At 44.8% G+C, this 19,188-nt stretch overlaps 1 protein-coding gene across 1 annotated transcript in view; it reads left to right on the top strand.

Annotated features, from left to right (window-relative positions):
• Window positions 1–6,743: 6,743 nt before the first annotated feature.
• scp2a (sterol carrier protein 2a) overlaps window positions 6,744–19,188 on the top strand; it is a 99,510-nt gene continuing 87,065 nt past the window's right edge. Inside the window, exons 1-3 of the mRNA XM_041208596.1 lie at window positions 6,744–6,914; window positions 8,174–8,231; window positions 9,147–9,218. Coding sequence (XP_041064530.1) covers window positions 6,864–6,914; window positions 8,174–8,231; window positions 9,147–9,218 — 181 coding nt within the window. The 5' untranslated portion in view covers window positions 6,744–6,863. The remainder of the gene's footprint in view (window positions 6,915–8,173; window positions 8,232–9,146; window positions 9,219–19,188) is intronic.

The raw sequence follows: 19,188 nt of genomic DNA, 5'->3' as shown, positions 1-19,188 counted from the left end.
AAGCCTAATGAAAACATATGGTGAGCCAGGAAAGAAGTTATTAGGAGAGGTGATCAAAGGTTAGATCAAAGAGATAGGTTTTGAGGAGATTCTTGATGGTGCAGAGAGAGAGGCCAGAGCCAAGTTTAGGGACAAAGTTTCAAAAGGTCAGACTGAAACAGTTGCAGACTTTTTTGGCAACAATAGAGAATACACAAAAGCCTAGGTTCACTAAAGCAGAGCATTTGGGAGGGGATACAGAGCTGGAAGAAATTGCAGGAGCAGTGAAGTCTAGGAAAGACTTATTAATGTGGACAACATTTTTGAAATAAATCCTTAGGAGGTGTGGGCTCAGTGTAGGTTATGTTATGACCACATGAGGAGGGGTAAAAATGACTCCCCTAAACTACCACTCCAGGTCTGACCATAACAGGGCATTTTTTGGTTAGTTTAAAGAGGATGTGGTTTACAAATACAACAGGAGTCCCACTATTTACACTTTGAGATTATAAAAAATTAGTCAGAGAGGTTTTCTGAGTTTAAACAAGAACAAGATAATTTTATTGAAACTATTCCCCAAATTAAATAAAATCTTGATAAATCACAACCACCATTTATATGTCACATACATTTCTGCAGATGGTGGAATAAGGGGATAGGTTTTTCTACAGTTTGTAAAGAAGATAAACAAAGGAGTTTACGGTTAGCTGTCCGTTGGCTGGTCTCGATGCGGTGATTCCACTTTATTCAATTTATTTTATTCAGTTATCATCCTGGGTGTGGTTATATGGAGCAAATTTACATGTTTTATTCCCAAAAGATCTCAGTTGGTTTCTCTTCTCAGGATGGTTACTTTGCAATCCGGGCACAATACTTTCAAAAGAAAGAGTGAGAGAGAGAGGGAGGAAACAGCTTATGTGCAGCCTTTCAGTACAGAATTCTAATCTCTGATCTCTCTGGCTTGCTAAGTAGTTCTTAATGCCCTACTGGCTGTCGATTCCAGAGGAATTTATTAATCCATGTCTGCTGCAGTCATAGTTTTTTTTTGAACAGGTAATTGCATTTTGATGTCACATCTCATAAACTTTTGAAATGTTTCAGTATTGTGTAAAAGCCAACAGAAGATGAGGTCTTTCATATTGATTAGGATGTTTGAGTGTTTGTTCCTTTTCATCCCACTTGGGAGAATGCAAGTTTATGTATTGTAGCTGGCTGGCAGTCCTCCACTGTCTTAGCAGGATTAGTTTATTGTTTTTTAAACCCAGCCAGAAAAAAAAAATAGAATTGTAGTTTGTTTTAGAAAAGCACACCCTCTAAGAGTTAGCAAGGTGGGAATGATGACTGAGCAGGATTTAGTTTGGGACCAAGTATGTATAACAGTTTTAGATAACATGCAGTTTGTAGAGGTCAGCAAGATGACCATTAGAATAAAAACAGAATTACCTGGAAAAACTCAGCAGGTCTGGCAGCATCGGCGGAGAAGAAAAGAGTTGACGTTTCAAGTCCTCATGACCCTTCGACAGAACTAGGTAAATCCCAGGAAGGGTTGAAATATAAGCTGGTTTAAGGTGGTGGAAGGGGGGGGGTGGTGTTGGGCGGGGGAGAGAAGTGGAGGGGGGTTGTGTGATTGTAGGCAAAAGCAGTGATAGAAGCAGATCATCAAAAGATGTCACAGACGGCAGAACAAAAGAACACATCGATGTCGAAGTTGGTGATATTATCTAAACGAATGTGATAATTAAGAATGGATGGTAGGGCACTCAAGGTATAGCTCTAAATGGGGGTGGGGGGAGCATAAAAGATTTAAAAATATTTAAAAATAATGGAAATAGGAGGGAAAAAGAAAAATCTATATAATTCATTGGAAAAAAACAAAAGGAAGGGGGAAGAAACAGAGGGGGGTGGGGGGGGTGGGGGCGGTGGGGATGGAGGAGGGAGGTCAAGACCTAAAGTTGTTGAATTCAATATTCAGTCCGGAAGGCTGTAAAGTGCCTAGCTGGAAGATGAGGTGCTGTTCCTCCAGTTTGCGCTGGGCTTCACTGGAACAATGCAGAAAGCCAAGGACAGACATGTGGGCAAGAGAGCAGGGTGGAGTGTTAAAATGGCAAGCGACAGGGAGGTTTGGGTCATTCTTGCGGACAGACCGCAGGTGTTCTGCAAAGCGGTCGCCCAGTTTACGTTTGGTATCTCCAGTGTAGAGGAGACCGCATTGGGAGCAACGAATGCAGTAGACTAAGTTGGGGGAAATGCAAGTGAAATGTTGCTTCACTTGAAAGGAGTGTTTGGGCCCTTGGACGGTGAAGAGAGAGGAAGTGAAGGGGCATGGGGAGGTGCCATAGGTGGGGGTTGGGGAGTAGGGGGTGATGGAGGAGTGAACCAGGGTGTCCCGGAGGGAATGATCCCTACGGAATGCCGACAGTGGGGGTGAAGGGAAGATGTGTTTGGTAGTGGCATCATGCTGGAGTTGGCGGAAATGGCGGAGGATGATCCTTTGAATGCGAAGGCTGGTGGGGTGTTAAGTGAGGACAAGGGAGACCCTATCATGTTTCTGGGAGGGAGGAGACGGCGTGAGGGCAGATGCACGGGAGATAGGCCGGACACGGTTGAGGGCCCTGTCAACGACCGTGGGTGGAACACCTCGGTTAAGGAAGAAGGAGGACATGTCAGAGGAATTGTTTTTGAAGGTAGCATCATCGGAACAGATGCGACGGAGGCGAAGGAACTGAGAGAATGGGATGGAGTCCTTACAGGAAGCGGGGTGTGAGGAGCTGTAGTCAAGGTAGCTGTGGGAGTCGGTAGGCTTGTAATGGATATTGGTGGACAGTCTATCACCAGAGATTGAGACAGCGAGGTCAAGGAAGGGAAGGTAAGTGTCAGAGATGGACCATGTGAAAATGATGGAGGGGTGGAGATTGGAAGCAAAATTAATAAATTTTTCCAAGTCCCGATGAGAGCACGAAGCAGCACCGAAGTAATCATCGATGTACCAGAGAAAGAGTTGTGGAAGGGGGCCGGAGTAGGATTGGAATAAGGAATGTTCCACATACCCCATAAAGAGACAGGCATAGCTGGGGCCCATGTGGGTACCCATAGCCACACCTTTTATTTGGAGGAAGTGAGAGGAGTTGAAGGAGAAATTGTTCAGTGTGAGAACAAGTTCAGCCAGACGGAGGAGAGTAGTGGTGGATGGGGATTGTTCGGGCCTCTGCTCGAGGAAGAAGCTAAGGGCCCTCAGACCATCCTGGTGGGGGATGGAGGTGTAGAGGGATTGGACGTCCATAGTGAAGTGGAAGCGGTTGGGGCCAAGGAACTGGAAATTGTTGATGTGACATAAGGTGTCAGAGGAATCACGGACGTAGGTGGGAAGGGACTGGACAAGGGGAGAGAGAAGGGAGTCAAGATAACGAGAGATGAGTTCTGTGGGGCAGGAGCAAGCTGACACGATCGGTCTACCGGGACAGTTCTGTTTGTGGATTTTGGGTAGGAGGTAGAAGCGGGCCATCCGAGGTTGGGCGATTATCAGGTTGGAAGATGTGGGAGGAATATCCCCAGAGGAGATGAGGTCAGTGACAGTCCTGGAAACAATGGCTTGATGTTCAGTGGTGGGGTCATGGTCCAGGGAGAGGTAGGAGGAAGTGTCCGTGAGTTGACGCTCAGCCTCCGCGAGGTAGAGGTCAGTGCACCAGACAACAGCACCACCCTTGTCAGCGGGTTTGATGACGACGTCAGGGTTGGACCTGAGAGAATGGAGTGCAGTAAGTTCAGCGTGAGAGAGATTAGAATGGGTGAGAGGAGCAGAGAAATTGAGACGACTAATGTCGCGCCGACAATTCTCAATGAAAAGATCAAGAGAAGGTAAGAATCCAGAGGGAGGGGTCCAGGTGGAGGGAGAATATTGGAGGTGGGTGAAAGGATCCGTTGAACGGGGAGAGGACTCCTGCCCAAAGAAGTGAGCCCGGAGACGAAGACGGCGGAAGAAGAGTTCAGCATCGTGCCGAGCCCGAAATTCATTAAGGTGAGGGCGTAGGGGTATGAAACTAAGTCCTTTGCTGAGCACTGAACGTTCAGCATCGGAGAGGGGAAGGTCAGGGGGTATAGTGAATACACGGCTGGGGCTGGGATTGGAAGATGGGGTGGGGACGGAGGGACAGGCAGGGGTGGAGGGTCCTAGATGGGTGTTGGTGTCGATGAGTTGTTGGAGCTTGCGTTCCTTAGCACTTGAGAGAAAGAGAAAAGGTTTCTTGTTGAGGCATCGGATGAGCCGAAGAATAAAATGAAACTGGGGGCACGCGCAGCTTTGAAAAAGGGTATGGTGGTGAGTAGTTCCTTGCCCCCAACCGCTTCCTCTTCACCTTGGACGTCCAATCCCTCTACACCGCCATCCCCCACCAGGATGGTCTGAGGGCCCTTAGCTTCTTCCTCGAACAGAGGCCCGAACAATCCCCATCCACCACTACTCTCCTCCGTCTGGCTGAACTTGTTCTCACACTGAACAATTTCTCCTTCAACTCCTCTCACTTCCTCCAAATAAAAGGTGTGGCTATGGGTACCCACATGGGCCCCAGCTATGCCTGTCTCTTTATGGGGTATGTGGAACATTCCTTATTCCACTCCTACTCCGGCCCCCTTCCGGTACATCGATGATTACTTCGGTGCTGCTTCGTGCTCTCGTCGGGACTTGGAAACATTTATTAATTTTGCTTCCAATCTCCACCCCTCCATCATTTTCACGTGGTCCATCTCTGACACTTACCTTCCCTTCCTTGACCTCGCTGTCTCAATCTCTGGTGATAGACTGTCCACCAATATCCATTACAAGCCTACCGACTCCCACAGCTACCTTGACTACAGCTCCTCACACCCCGCTTCCTGTAAGGACTCCATCCCATTCTCTCAGTTCCTTCGCCTCCGTCGCATCTGTTCCGATGATGCTACCTTCAAAAACAATTCCTCTGACATGTCCTCCTTCTTCCTTAACCGAGGTTTTCCACCCACGGTCGTTGACAGGGCCCTCAACCGTGTCCGGCCTATCTCCCGTGCATCCGCCCTCACGCCGTCTCCTCCCTCCCAGAAACATGATAGGGTTCCCCTTGTCCTCACTTATCACCCCACCAGCCTCCGCATTCAAAGGATCATCCTCCGCCATTTCCACCAACTCCAGCATGATGCCACTACCAAACACATCTTCCCTTCACCCCCACTGTCGGCATTCCGTAGGGATCATTCCCTCCGGGACACCCTGGTCCACTCCTCCATCACCCCCTACTCCCCAACCCCCACCTATGGCACCTCCCCATGCCCATGCAAAAGATGTAACACCTGCCCCTTCACTTCCTCTCTCCTCACCGTCCAAGGGCCCAAACACTCCTTTCAAGTGAAGCAACATTTCACTTGCATTTCCCCCAACTTAGTCTACTGCATTCGTTGCTCCCAATGCGGTCTCCTCTACATTGGGAGACCAAACGTAAACTGGGCGACCGCTTTGCAGAACACCTGCGGTCTGTCCGCAAGAATGACCCAAACCTCCCTGTCGCTTGCCATTTTAACACTCCACCCTGCTCTCTTGCCCACATGTCTGTCCTTGGCTTTCTGCATTGTTCCAGTGAAGCCCAACGCAAACTGGAGGAACAGCACCTCATCTTCCAACTAGGCACTTTACAGCCTTCCAGACTGAATATTGAATTCAACAACTTTAGGTCTTGACCTCCCTCCTCCATCCCCACTGCCCCCCCCCCCCCCCCCCCCCCCCGACCCCCCTCTGTTTCTTCCCCCTTCCTTTTGTTTTTTTCCAATGAATTATATAGATTTTTCTTTTTCCCTCCTATTTCCATTATTTTTAAATATTTTTAAATCTTTTATGCTCCCCCCACCCCCACTAGAGCTATACCTTGAGTGCCCTACCATCCATTCTTAATTATCACATTCGTTTAGATAATATCACCAACTTCGACACCTATGTGTTCTTTTGTTCTGCCGTCTGTGACATCTTTTGATGATCTGCTTCTATCACTGCTTTTGCCTACAACCACACCACCCCCCTCCACTTCTCTCCCCACACCCCCCCCCCCCCAACCCCAAACCACCACCTTAAACCAGCTAATATTTCAACCCTTCCTGGGATTCACCTAGTTCTGTCAAAGGGTCATGAGGACTCAAAACGTCAACTCTTTTCTTCTCCGCCGATGCTGCCAGACCTGCTGAGTTTTTCCAGGTAATTCTGTTTTTGTTTTGGATTTCCAGCATCCGCAGTTTTTTGTTTTTATCTTAGTTTTGACCATTAGAATAGTTGAGTTGTACCCTAATTGGGCTTCCCCAATGTGAATTTTGCACTAAAAACAAAATAGGTGCAACAGGAACCAATTTCCTCCCCTTGAAGCTGTTACGTCTGCTTCATCCTGATCAAAGGGATGGGAAATCAACTGAAATTCAGAGCAGAAGGACCTTTACCGATTTCCACCAGTAGATGGTAGACAAACAATGTGGAAATATATGACGGTAAACAAATTATAGTAAAAGAAAAATGTATCTTATTTCAGCCTCCTTCCAAATCAAATTAAACTGAAAATTAGTAGCTTTTATTTAATGTTGTAATAATTTACAAAACATATAAAACGCATTAAGTCCCATTGTTACACAACTCAAATGCAAAGGATCTATGTCCGCAATTCTCAATTACTGCTGCACAACCGAAATTTAAAATGCGGATAAATCGTGTTTTAAAGGGCAGACGACAAAAGAAAAGCATCCATTAATGAAATGTGCGTTGAAGACAGTGCATGAGGCTGCCTTGTCTCAGGATGGTTATTTGCTGTATGTGCAGCTTTAAACGGCAGCGCTTCTGACAGTGAACCTTGTTCCGGCTGAGGGTTTGTCCGCTGGGAAACATGGCAGCCGCTATGAACAGGGTGTTTGTGGTGGGAGTGGGAATGACCAAGGTAATCGTATTCAGTTGATTGTAGAGAAAACGGCAGGGTTTTGTTTTGTGCCAGGGTGGTGTTGGTGTGTAGGAAAGTGACTGATACCCATCGCTTTGTCTCCCAGACAGAGGCCTCCTGTATAGCTCTTTGGATGTAGCCTGCACACTTGTAAAAGCAGCCAGGGAGCTGCCCCCTTGGTGAGTGAGTAAATTCACTGCCACACAAACCCCGAAAGTTTCACATTTTCACACAAATGTCTCTGCTTGTCAGCTGATTTCAGTGCTGAACAAATTGTAAAGTGACAACCCCACTGTCACATAATAAAAAATCAAGAGATTTGGCAGATAAACTGAGTTTTTTTCAAACATAAGCCAATGTAGATTGATAGTTTGTTTATATTCTTCCATTAGTAACTTAATTTCCAACAGGGCTCTTCACAAAAGCTCAACCACTGCACCTGAAAATGCTTTTGATTTAAATAAAATCTGTATGCTATTATCAGGTGGCTATGCATCTCAGTTTAAATTTTATTTGTGCCACTAATAAACTGTAACAAAAAAAATTAAAGGAAATTTAACAAATCAAATTAAAGTTTCATTACAGCAGGTGGTGAAACACGCCAGTCCGTCTGGTGGCCACTGGCCGCTGAAGGCCCCAAGTGTACCGGCGGGCACTGTGTGGTCCATCTCCAGGGATACCCAGGCACGGGCTTAACCGCTGCCTGGACATGTTGATGACTACTTTGGTCATGCCCAGGGTCAGTCCTACGAGGGGATCCTCCAGTTTGCCTACTCCCCTTTGCACCAGATGGCCAAAAAGCAGGGGACTGAAGTGCAGCCAAAAATTGAGGTACAGCAGCCCTCATGTAGTGAAACAGGGTCTACAACCTTAAACTACATTTGCAATAAAACACAGACTCCTTCAGGCTATTGGGAAGGTTTAGTTCATAACAGATTGGCCAACTTGTTTTTGTTACATGTACAGCAGATAAAATTTTGCTGTATATCCTGGAGCAGAAAGTCGTTTTATTTCTTTGAATAAATGAGGAAAAAATGTTCCAAGTAGCTTGATCGTAAGGGAGAATCAAAAGTGCAGCAGTCAATTTCCAAAGAGCTAAATACTGCTTTCCTGTGTCACCATTTTGTTAAAGCCCAGCATTTGCCCTCATTACTCACCTAGTCCTGTTATTCCTGGCTGGAAATTGGGCAGTTCAGAATCTACTTGATACTAGTTAGTGAAATTTAGTGAAAAATCTAATTTATTGTTTCCTCCACCAGTTTGAAAAGCCTGGGGCTCTGGAAGATGTTGACTACCCTGACATGGCTAAAGAAGCAGGTATCAGAATAATTTAGATTTTATTTTTGAACAAGTTTTATAATTTTGCTCATTTGAAACCAGAGAACTTGTACATTTAAAGCAAACATAATAATCCACTAGATACCAATATTTTAAAACCAGGAAATTTCACCTGAGTTTACATGTTAAAATTGAAGTTTGAAAATTTTTGAAATGAGAAATGACCACCAAATTCATTGTTTGGAGTTGGTTCCAAATACAAGACCAGGGATTGAAGTTTCATGGCTGCTTGCTTTCTTATGGTTCTGAGATCTGACTGGATGATATCAGGCATGTAAAATGGATCAAATGGAAAACCACACAGAAACCTGCATTGATCCATTCAAGCAAACAAAAATCTTTGGTCAATAAGATATATATTTAAAATGAATGTATAGTGAAATTGATTACATTTAAAATAATTTAATCTTGCGGTTCAAATCCTGCACTACTAAAACTTAGAGTGAGAGATGTGGTGACCAGGCATTATATTGGGGGGGAAAGTTTGTTTAAGTCAGTGATGCAGAAGCTACACTGGATCTATATGATTGGCTGGAATGCTCAAACTTATTGTGGCATGTGCCAGTTATGCTGTCATATCTCTGCAACTAGTAAAGTGGGAAAAGAAACTTCCGAAGTTGGTTTCTGTGTTTATGGAAGAACTAGAGTTGCCTCCCTTAGATTATACCAGTGCCTCTAACGTAATAAAATGCAGTCGTAGGTTCTTGTACGCAAATAGTAGTTTGCTCTTGCTGGTTTTAATATGAATCTCACTAGTGAGATCATTTGTTTCTAATCACTCTATCACACTTTTCTTGATTAACAACTGTTTAATAGGTTAGAAACACTGATATGTTTGAATCTGAGAAACAAATTCCACAGAGCAGAAAACTCATTGTCTTTTTTCCATTATAGCTCAAAAGGCATTGGCTGATGCTGGCATTGCATATTCTGCTGTGGAGCAAGCTTGTGTGGGCTACGTGTATGGTGAGGGACTCTTCCAAAGGATTACTTTATTTAATTGTCTTATAACTTATCAATGTTTAGGAAGAACTGCCAGAGAGGACCAGGTTGTAAATCATTCGCCTTGTGTTATATTCAATCACAATGTTGTGAATTTCTTTGGAGCTGCTCCCACTTTGCTGCCTTAACTTTGCTAGAAGCAATCTATGCCTGTAAATTATCCTCCACATTTTTTACATTGCAATAATAATTACACTTCAAAAGTAATTTATTGTCTGTGGGACATCCTGAGATTGTGAAAAGTGCTATATAAATGCAAATCTAAATCTGTGAAGTATTTCTTTGTACATTCATGGCGTGTGGGTACCACTGCCAAAGTCAGCATTTATTGCCCATCTCTAATTGTCCTTGAGAAGTTGGCGGTGAGCCACTTTCTTGAATACAACTGAGTGGCTTGTTAGGCCATGTCAGAAGCAGTTAAGAATCAACCACATTACTGTGGGTCTGATGTTATGCAATAAACCAGGGCAGAGGGACCTGCGTGTTGTATATGTGCATGAGTCATTAAAAGTGGCAGGACAGGCTGAGAGAGCAGTTAATAAAGCATACAGTATGCTAGACTTTATTAATAAGGGCATAGAGTACATAAGAACTAGGAGCAGGAGTAGGCAATTCAGCCCTTCGAGCCTGCTCTGCCATTCAATATGATCATGGCTGATCTCATTTTGGCCTCAACTCTAATTTCCCGCCCTCTCCCCATAACCTTTCAACCCATTACTAATTAAAAATCTGTCTATCTCTTCCTTAAACTTATTCAGCATCTCGGCATCCACTGCAGTCTGAGGTAGTGAATTCCACAGATTCACGACCCTTGGAGAAAAGTATTCCTCCTCATCTCTGATTTAAATCTACCACTCCTTAACCTAAAACTATAGCGTCTCATTCTAGAATGCTCCACAAGGGGAACATCCACTCCACATCTACTTTGTCTATCCCCTTTAGCATCCTATATATCTCAATTAGATCTCCTCTCATCCTTCTAAACTCGAGCGAGTATAGGCCTAAACTGCTCAATCTCTCCGCATAAGATAAGCCCCGCATCTCTGGAATCAATCTAATGAACCTCCTCTGAACTGACTCCAATGCGACTTCATCCTTCCTCAAGTAAGGAGACCGAAACTGTGCACAGAATTCCAGATGCGGCCTCACCAATACCTTGTATAGTTACAACAACACTTCCCTATTTTTATATCTATTCCTTAGCAATAAATACCACAATTCCATTTGCCTTCCTTATTACCTGCTGTACCTGCATACTAGCTTTCAGCAATTCAACATTCAGTACAAGAGCAAGGAGGTTATGCTGAACTTGCCTTGGACACTAGTTAGACCTCAGCTGGAGTATGGTGTACAGTTCTGGGCACCACACTTTAGGAAAGATGTGAATGCATCGGAGAGAGTGCAGAAGAGGTTTATACAAATGTTTCTCAGGATTAAAAACTTCAGTCATGAAGGTGTTCACAAACATAAGGGAGCTGGACAGAGTAGATATAGAGAACTGTTCCCATTCGTTAAAGGGATTGAGGTGAGAGGACACAGATTTAAATTGATTTGTGAAACATGCAAATACAATGTGAGAAAAATCTTCACAGTGAGTGGTTTGGGTCTGAAATCCACTGCTTGGAAGTGTGGTGAAGGCAGATTCATTTGAGGTATTCAAGACAGCGTTAGATGATTATTTAAACAATGTGCAGAGTTATGAGGAAAAGGCAGGAGAATGGCACGGAGTCATAATGCTCATTCGAAGAGCTGGCACAGACACAACAGGCCAAATGGCCTCCTTCTGCACTGTAACAGTCCTAGGTAAGGGTGGCAGAGTTTGCTCCCTAAAGGCTATTACTGAAAAGATGGGTTTTTGCAACATTGTGGTGGTTTCAGCATCACCTTTCTGAGAGTAGCATTTTATTCCAGATTAGCAATACATCAATTCCTGTTCGGATAGATGCAGTTGCTCTTCTATCTAATGATTACTAAGATTGTTTTAGTTTTCTTTTATCAAGGTAATGGGCTGTAGCTTCCAGTGGAACGCCAACTGAGTGGGATTTCCACATCACTTGTAGTTAGTTACTTACCTGGAAATCCAGCCGCTCCTATCTTGCCCGACCTTCCAATTCAGGCTAGGTGAGATATCTGCAGCACAGTGGGTTCCCTTGGCCTTTCGGGGCTGCAGCGTCAGAGGGAAGGAGGACATGCCCCCTATTTCAGGGCACTAGCAGCTGGAAAGCAGGGAAGTTTAAATGTCCAGTCAGGGAGAAGCTAAATGAGTAGAATTGGATGGGTTGAGTTGGATGGCCAGGGTTGAAGTGGGGGGTCAGTTGGGGGTTGGTCAGGTGGTCAGTGGCAGGGGGAGAGTCAGGTGTGGGGAGGGCAGTAAGGGGAGTGGGGGGTGGGATGTGTGGTGTGGGAAAGGCAGTCTGGGGGATGGTTCCCAGTGCAGGGCAATTACCCATTGGAAGTTTGAACTTCCTGGACAATTGCCGTGCAATCCTTACCTAGGAATTTCCAAGGGCTGGGGGGTGGGGTTCCCCAGCAGATCTTTGGGGTATCCTCCAAATACACTGTTGGAGCTCGGAAGTTGCAGGCCAATATATTTTGTATCAAATGAACATTCTACAAACATATAACACTCGCATTAGACAATGAATATTTTACCAGGAACTAACTCTTATTTAAACACTTAAGCAAACATTTAGATTAATTGGTATGATCCCCATGGGGATCCGTAAACCAAGATAAGCAAGTTTACCAAACAACCCCCAAATGAAGGAATTACTGGACAAAATTTTTGTAACTTTAACATGAATTGGAATCGATGTAAGTTAAACATGAATTAACAGGCAAGTCACGGTCAGTATGAACACATGGGGCAACATTCCCCCCCCCCCCCACTGTTGGGGGGATGTGTGGGAGCGGGCACATGCTGGCGGGCTCCCGATCAGTGCCCCCAATCGGGGGCATGACACCATTTTACACGGGCCAATTAAGGCCCACCCAGTTGTGTGCTTCCTGTGCGGGCAAAGTGCCACCTCAGGGAGATTGCTGGAAGTTTTAAAAATTTGCGGAAGTGTGGAAAAAAATTCCTGACATGTCCCCTCGTGTGACACTGTCACATGAGCTGGGACATGTCAATTTCTTTTATTTCAACATTTCATAAACATTTTAAAGCCCTCATGAAACCTCATCCCGCTCATGAATGAGGTTTCATGATTTTTCTTAAGGTTGGACTGGCAGGTCCTTTAAATGGCTTAATTACTTTTCTAAAGGCCTTAAGTGGCTGTTGACAGTTCAGTGAGTGCGCAGCTGAGTTGGCTGCGTGCCCATCGAACTGAAAATCTAAATGATGTGGGGTGACGTCGGGACACATGCCTGACATCATCCCATGTCATTTTACACGGCGGCGAGCGGGCCCTGCCCCCCAGCTTGCCGACCAGAAAATGCAGCCCATGGAATAGCAGATACAACAAAGACTATTTCATGGAGATACTAGGCAGTCCACTTCGCCTGTATTGATTCCAGTTTCAGCCACATGGTACTTTCAAGCAGAATTCCAGTCCCTCTAAGGATTGCCCTGACTCTCTGCAGGCAGCAGCATCTGCGTAAACTGGTTTCCACCCAAGCAATCTTCCACACAATAGTGCATTTCTTCCTGGAACCTTCTTAGCTCTCAGCTTCTATCTTTTGGTGTCTCTATTCTTGCATCACCAGACCATTTTGGTATTTTAATTTCTTTCATGTTGAGACTGCTTCCAAGTTAAGGGTCGCCAGTTTGGATGGACCAGAATTTCTTATTATCCAAAAATTATAATTGATCCCTTTACAAGTGATACAAACTCCTTAAAAGAATTTCAACATTTTTAAAAACAATTACAGATTCCCCAAGCATTTTAAAGTACTTACAAGTTTTCCTTGCTGTTATTGCTTCTGGGTCAAAGGCTGTCGCATAATTACATTTTCTTTGCTTTTTCACATAGGTTAGAACTTGATTTTACCTCTAACTGGGATATCCCAAAGTGTTTCACATACAATAAATTTCTTTTGAAGTTCTGTAATTTTGCACATTTCAGTGTCGCATAAACAACAATGGTTGAAATTATGTGGTGGTTGGCTGAGGAAAGAATGTTTACCAAGGCATCATAAGGACTCTACTTTTCTACACACAATGGTTTAAGGTCTACTACAAAATTCATCTGAATCACTAGAATAGACAGGCAAGTCCTTGGGTTAAAGGACTCTGAAAAGCAGCTATTCCTTCCTCTGTGTTATACTGCAGTGTCATTCTAGATTTTTGTATTCATGTGATGTTTGATACCACAATTTTCAGACTTGGTTTGCAGTGCTGTCATCTGTAAGCATTTAAGGTGTGATGCTATTGTACTATAAAAACAGAAAATGCTGGAAAAACTCAGCAGGTCTGGCAGCATCTGTGGAGAGAGAAACAGAGTTAACGTTTCAAGTCAAAAACAGAAACAGAAATACCTGGAAAAACTCAGCAGGTCTGGCAGCATCAGTGGAGAAGAGTTGACGTTTCGAGTCCTCATGACCCTTCAACAGAACTAAGTAAAATTAGGAAAGGGGTGAAATATAAGCTGGTTTGGGGGAGGGGCGGGGGGGGGGGTGGTGGCAAGGGGGTGGTTTGTTGGGACAAGCAGCCAGTGATAGGTGGAGATAACCAAAAGCTGTCACAGACAAAAGAACAAAGAGGTGTTGAAGGTGGTGATATTATCTAAAGGAATGTGCTAATTAAGAGTATAAGACAGGACAGATAAGGTACAGATAGCTCTAGTGGGAGTGGGGGAATACTAAAAGGTAGAAATAAACAATGGTGGAAATACATTTAAAAATAATTGAAATAGGTGGGAAAAGAAAAAAATCTATATAAATTATTGGAAAAAACAAAAAAGGAGGGGGAAAGAAACGGAAAGGGGGTAGGGATGGAGGAGAGAGGTCAAGATCTAAAATTGTTGAACACGATATTCAGTCTGGAAGGCTGTAAAGTGCCTAGTCAGAAGATGTGGTGCTGTTCCTCCAGTTTGCGTTGAGCTTCACTGGAACAATGCAGTAAGCCAAGGACAGACATGTGGGCAAGAGAGCAGGGTGGAGTGTTGAAATGGCAAGTGACAGGGAGGTCTGGGTCATGCTGGTGGACAGACCGAAGGTGTTCTGCAAAGCGGTCACCCAGTCTGCGTTTGGTCTCTCCAGTGTAGAGGAAACCACATTGGGAGCAACGAATGCAGTAAACTAAGTTGAGGGAAATGCAAGTGAAATGCTGCTTCACTTGAAAGGAGTGTTTGGGTCCTTGGATGGTGAGGAGAGAGGAAGTGAAGGGGCAGGCGTTGCATCTTCTGCGTTTGCATGGGGAGGTGCCGTAGGAGGAGGACTAGGGGGTGATGGAGGAGTGGACCAGGGTGTCACGGAGGGAACAATCCCAATGGGAATACCGCCGGGGGCGTGAAGGGAAGATGTGTTTGGTGGTGGCATCATGCTGGAGTTGGCGGAAATGGCAGAGGATGATCCTTTGAATGCGGAGGCTGGTGGGGTGATAAGTGAGGATAAGGGGGACCCTATCATGTTTCTGGGTATATTCTGGGTACATGATAGGGTCCCCCTTGTCCTTGCTTATCACCCCACCAGCCTCTGCATTCAAAGGATCATCCTCTGCCATTTCCGCCAACTCCAGCATGATGCCACCACCAAACACATCTTCCCTTCACGCCCCCGGCGGCATTCTGTAGGGATCGTTCCCTCCATGACACCCTGGTCCACTCCTCCGTCATCCCCTACTCCTCCTCCCACGGCACCTCCCCATGCAAACCCCCAGAAGATGCATCGCCTGCCCCTTCACTTTCTCTCCCCTCACCATCCAAGGGCCCAAACACTCCTTTCAAGTGAAGCAGCATTTTACTTGCATTTCCCTCAACTTAGTCTGCTGCATTCGTTGCTCCCAATGCGGTTTCCTCTACATTGGAGAGACCAAACGCAGACTGGGTGACTGCTTTGTAGTACACCTTCGGTCTGTCCGCAAGCATGACCCAGACCTTCCTGTCGCTTGCCATTTCAACACTCCACCCTGCTCTCTTGCCGACATGTCTGTCCTTGGCTTGCTGCATTGTTCCAGTGAAGCTCAACGCAAACTGGAGGAATAGCACCTCATCTTCCGACTCGGCACTTTACAGCCTTCCGGACTGAATATTGAGTTCAACAATTTTAGATCTTGAACTCTCTCCTCCATCCCTACCCCCTTCCTGTTTCTTCCCCCTCCTTTTTGTTTTTTCCAATAATTTATATAGATTTTTTATTTTCCCACCTATTTCAATTATTTTTAAATGTATTTTCACCATTGTTTATTTCTACCTCTTAGTATTCCCCCACCCCCACTAGAGCTATCTGTACCTTATTTGTCCTGTCTTATACTCTTAATTAGCACATTCCTTTAGATAATATCACCACCTTCAACACCTCTTTGTTCTTTTGTCTGTGACAGCTTTTGGTTATCTCCACTTATCACTGACTGCTTGTCCCAACAAAACCATCCCCCCCTTAAACCAGCTTATATTTCACCCCTTTCCTAATTTTACTTAGTTCTGTTGAAGGGTTATGAGGACTCGAAATGTCAACTGTACTCCTCTCCACCGATGCTGCCAGACCTGCTGAGTTTTTCCAGGTATTTCTGTTTCTGTTTTTGTTTTGGATTTCCAGCATCCACATTTTTTTGTTTTATAACATTTCAAGTCTGTATGACTCTTCTTCAGACCTTTGAAGCAGGAGTAACTATAGCTCTCTTGCTAGTGGCCTTGCTTGAGAGCTTGTCTGGATAGGTACATGACCTGTGAAGGTTTGGTGTTCTCACCTTTCACAGCATTGGTTGTGCCTGCATGTTGGCTCTCACCGGTAACAATTTTACCAGATGCTCAGTTGGCGCAGATAGAAAAGGTTTGGTTGGCTGAATTGACAATTGAAAGAGCATCAGATGGAGTTGATCTGTGGAGATCAGTCTGGTTGGGAAGTGACTCGGAAAAACAACGTCCCCACAGATGTTCTGTCGGTAGCAGGGCACTGTGCAAAGTGTTGTTGCTACATGTATTAGTTCAGCAATTGGCAGACTAGAAAGAAGATCTACCTCTACCCAAATCACCAAGGTGGATCAGAGGCCTCACAGACATTTTTACCTACCCAACTGGGAGTCAGACTGAACACACTGGAACCAACAGTGGTGAATGGAGTTTTCCACGATAAGGTCATGGAAGTGACATCTTCAATTGAAGAGGCAGATCCAATTGCCATAAAATCGCAAACCTTCTATAATAAGAAGTTGCAGTTTGGAACCATGGGAACGGAAACTGTGGAATCACGGGTAGTGAGAAACTCGATGATGAGACGGAAATACCAACAACAAATGTTGAGCCTGTGGCCATTGAGCTCAGTGATGACAGAAATGCACAAAAGAAGTGATAATTCATTACCCCGTTGATGGGCTATTCTGTAGCCATTGCAATCTGGTGCTCCCCACTATGGGTCATTTTAGATCTCATATGGCTGAAAAACATCAAGTTAAGTCAATCTGTACCATATACTGGAAATGCAACAAGACACATCAATACCATTCAATCACATGCCACTACTGCAAATTTAACAGTCCTGCACCACCCATTACTGGAGACTTATTTCCCTGTGAACACTGCGAATTGCAGTTTACATCCAGAAGCGGGCTAAGCCAGCATGAGTGTCACACCCATGCAGAAATACAGAATGCCAAGAGAGTGAAGGCACTCACAATAAAAAAGAAATTGGGAGGGAAGGATTATAAGTGGACAAAAGAGGAAATGAACATTTTCGTTTGGATGGAAACACAGTATGAGGGCTGCTACAATATTAACAAGAAGATTGCAGCCCATATTCCCACTAAAACCAAGTCACAAATTGCTTCTAAAAGGCAAGTATCACAGAAAGCAACACATGACACAGTGGCAACACTATCTCCGCAAGGCAATAATTCAGACATTGCCTGGTTAAAAGATTTGCCACAAGATGGAGAGGACATGAGAGTGGTACTGGTCCTAGACCTGGAAGAGTGATGTGACCCCCTGTCAACACCCCTAGGTATAGGGATCTGGACGATCAGCTTTCATCAGCTGAGGATCTAATGGCTGAACATAATGACCCAGAAATGAGAGCCCTTGGCATCGGCCTTGTCAAAAGTATCACCGAGACAATACTATCGGAAGTACGAATGAGAGAACTACCAAGAGATCCAAAAGAAAGAGTCTGGCCCAAGGATGGCAGTAAGAACTTGAACATCAAAAAGAAATGGGCAGCAAAGAAAGCCGCATTCAAGGGCACGCAAGACCTTCATAAAGCTGACAGATGAAAACTGGCAAGACAAATTATGGGAGCCCCCTCCTCAATGGGGTGCCCACTCGATAAAGTGTAACTCAAGCAGAGTTTCACTAGTAAACTCCCTATCCCTAGTAACAAAGTGGACCTATATAAATTTGCCCAATACTAGGAAAGGAGAGAATATGACTCTTTAACAGAGCCCATCCAGAAAGAAGAAATAGAGGCTGCGATCACAGGCCTGGACAAGAACACAACATGAAAGTAGATGACAGAATGGAAATCCATACGACATATGATGACAGGATCCCTCGTCTATTCTCCCTCTGGCTGAAATCGGGATCCATCCTGAGGATTCTGGAAAAGAGTCGTACTGTAGCCATTCCTAAAACAGGTGACACCAAAATGCTGAAAAGCATTGACAACTGGAGGCCCATAACAATCGGCCCAATCTCCTTAGGCTCTTTACTAACATCATCGCCAAGAGATTAAGCGATGTAGTGGAGATCAATTCCCAGCAGAAGGGGTTCCTGGTGGCGGCCCCAGGTTGTAACGAGAACATCGCCATGCTAAGTAACATCATGAAGGGGGCTAAGAAGAACCAGAAGGAGCTCATCTTTGTCGATTTAGCAAAGGCGTTCGATTCCGTAGGGCATAAAATGCTCAACAAGGCCCTTCAGAGAGTGGGACTGCCTAGACATTTTATCTCAATGGTACAAGACTGATATACAGACAACACCATAGTAATTGAGAGCAGAAGTGGACAGACCAATCCAATACTGATCAAAAGAGTGGTCAAGCAAGGTGACCTGTTCTCCCCCATACTATTTAATATTACAATGGTCCCATTGATCTGCTCTTTACAGGAGGCAACCATGTGTGTAACACTGTTCCTGCAGGGAAGGAAGATTAATTGCTCAGCATTGGCTTTTGCTGATGACATTGTGCTCCTGAGCGACTCCCACGTCGGTATGAGCAAGAATCTTGCAATAGTCCAGGCTTTCTGTGAACATATGGGACTTGAAATGAATGCTGGGAAGACAATGGGCTTCCATTTCATACACAGAGCTAAGACCCACCTGTATAACTTTCTGGAAAGCTGGCAACAGCAAAGTGGCCCTATCACATACACACCGCCTGGCGAAACAGGGAAGTATTTGGGAGCTAGAATTGACCCGTGGGCGGGCGTAGCTGAGCGGCAACAGGGGTCCAGACTGGAAATATGGATAGAGAGTCTGAAGACAGCAGCACTCTGACCAATCCAAAGGATAGAAATACTCAAAACCCACATGATACCGGGAATATATTATCATTTGATACTTGCAGAAGTGTCACAGAACACACTGGTCAAGCTTGATCATCTAATCAATAATGCAGTAAAAGAAACCCTCCACCTCCCTCCACTTATCATGGAAGGAATCCTGTATAGCAGCAACAGGAACAGAGGACTGGGCATCTCAAAGCTGGAAATCTAAATTCCAACAGTCATCATCCAGAAATTGGAAGCACTGGAACGCTCGCCAGATGCTGTGATTCGAGCTTTATTCGAATACAGCGGAAAGAACAACAAAACGGCAATTAAATCCCTGAGAAGGCTCAAGCT

Source organism: Carcharodon carcharias, chromosome 16 (assembly GCF_017639515.1).
Source record: "Carcharodon carcharias isolate sCarCar2 chromosome 16, sCarCar2.pri, whole genome shotgun sequence".
Lineage (NCBI taxonomy): Eukaryota > Metazoa > Chordata > Chondrichthyes > Lamniformes > Lamnidae > Carcharodon > Carcharodon carcharias.
The sequence above is the reverse complement of the archived record's forward strand: the minus strand, read 5'-3'. Positions and strand labels throughout refer to the sequence as shown.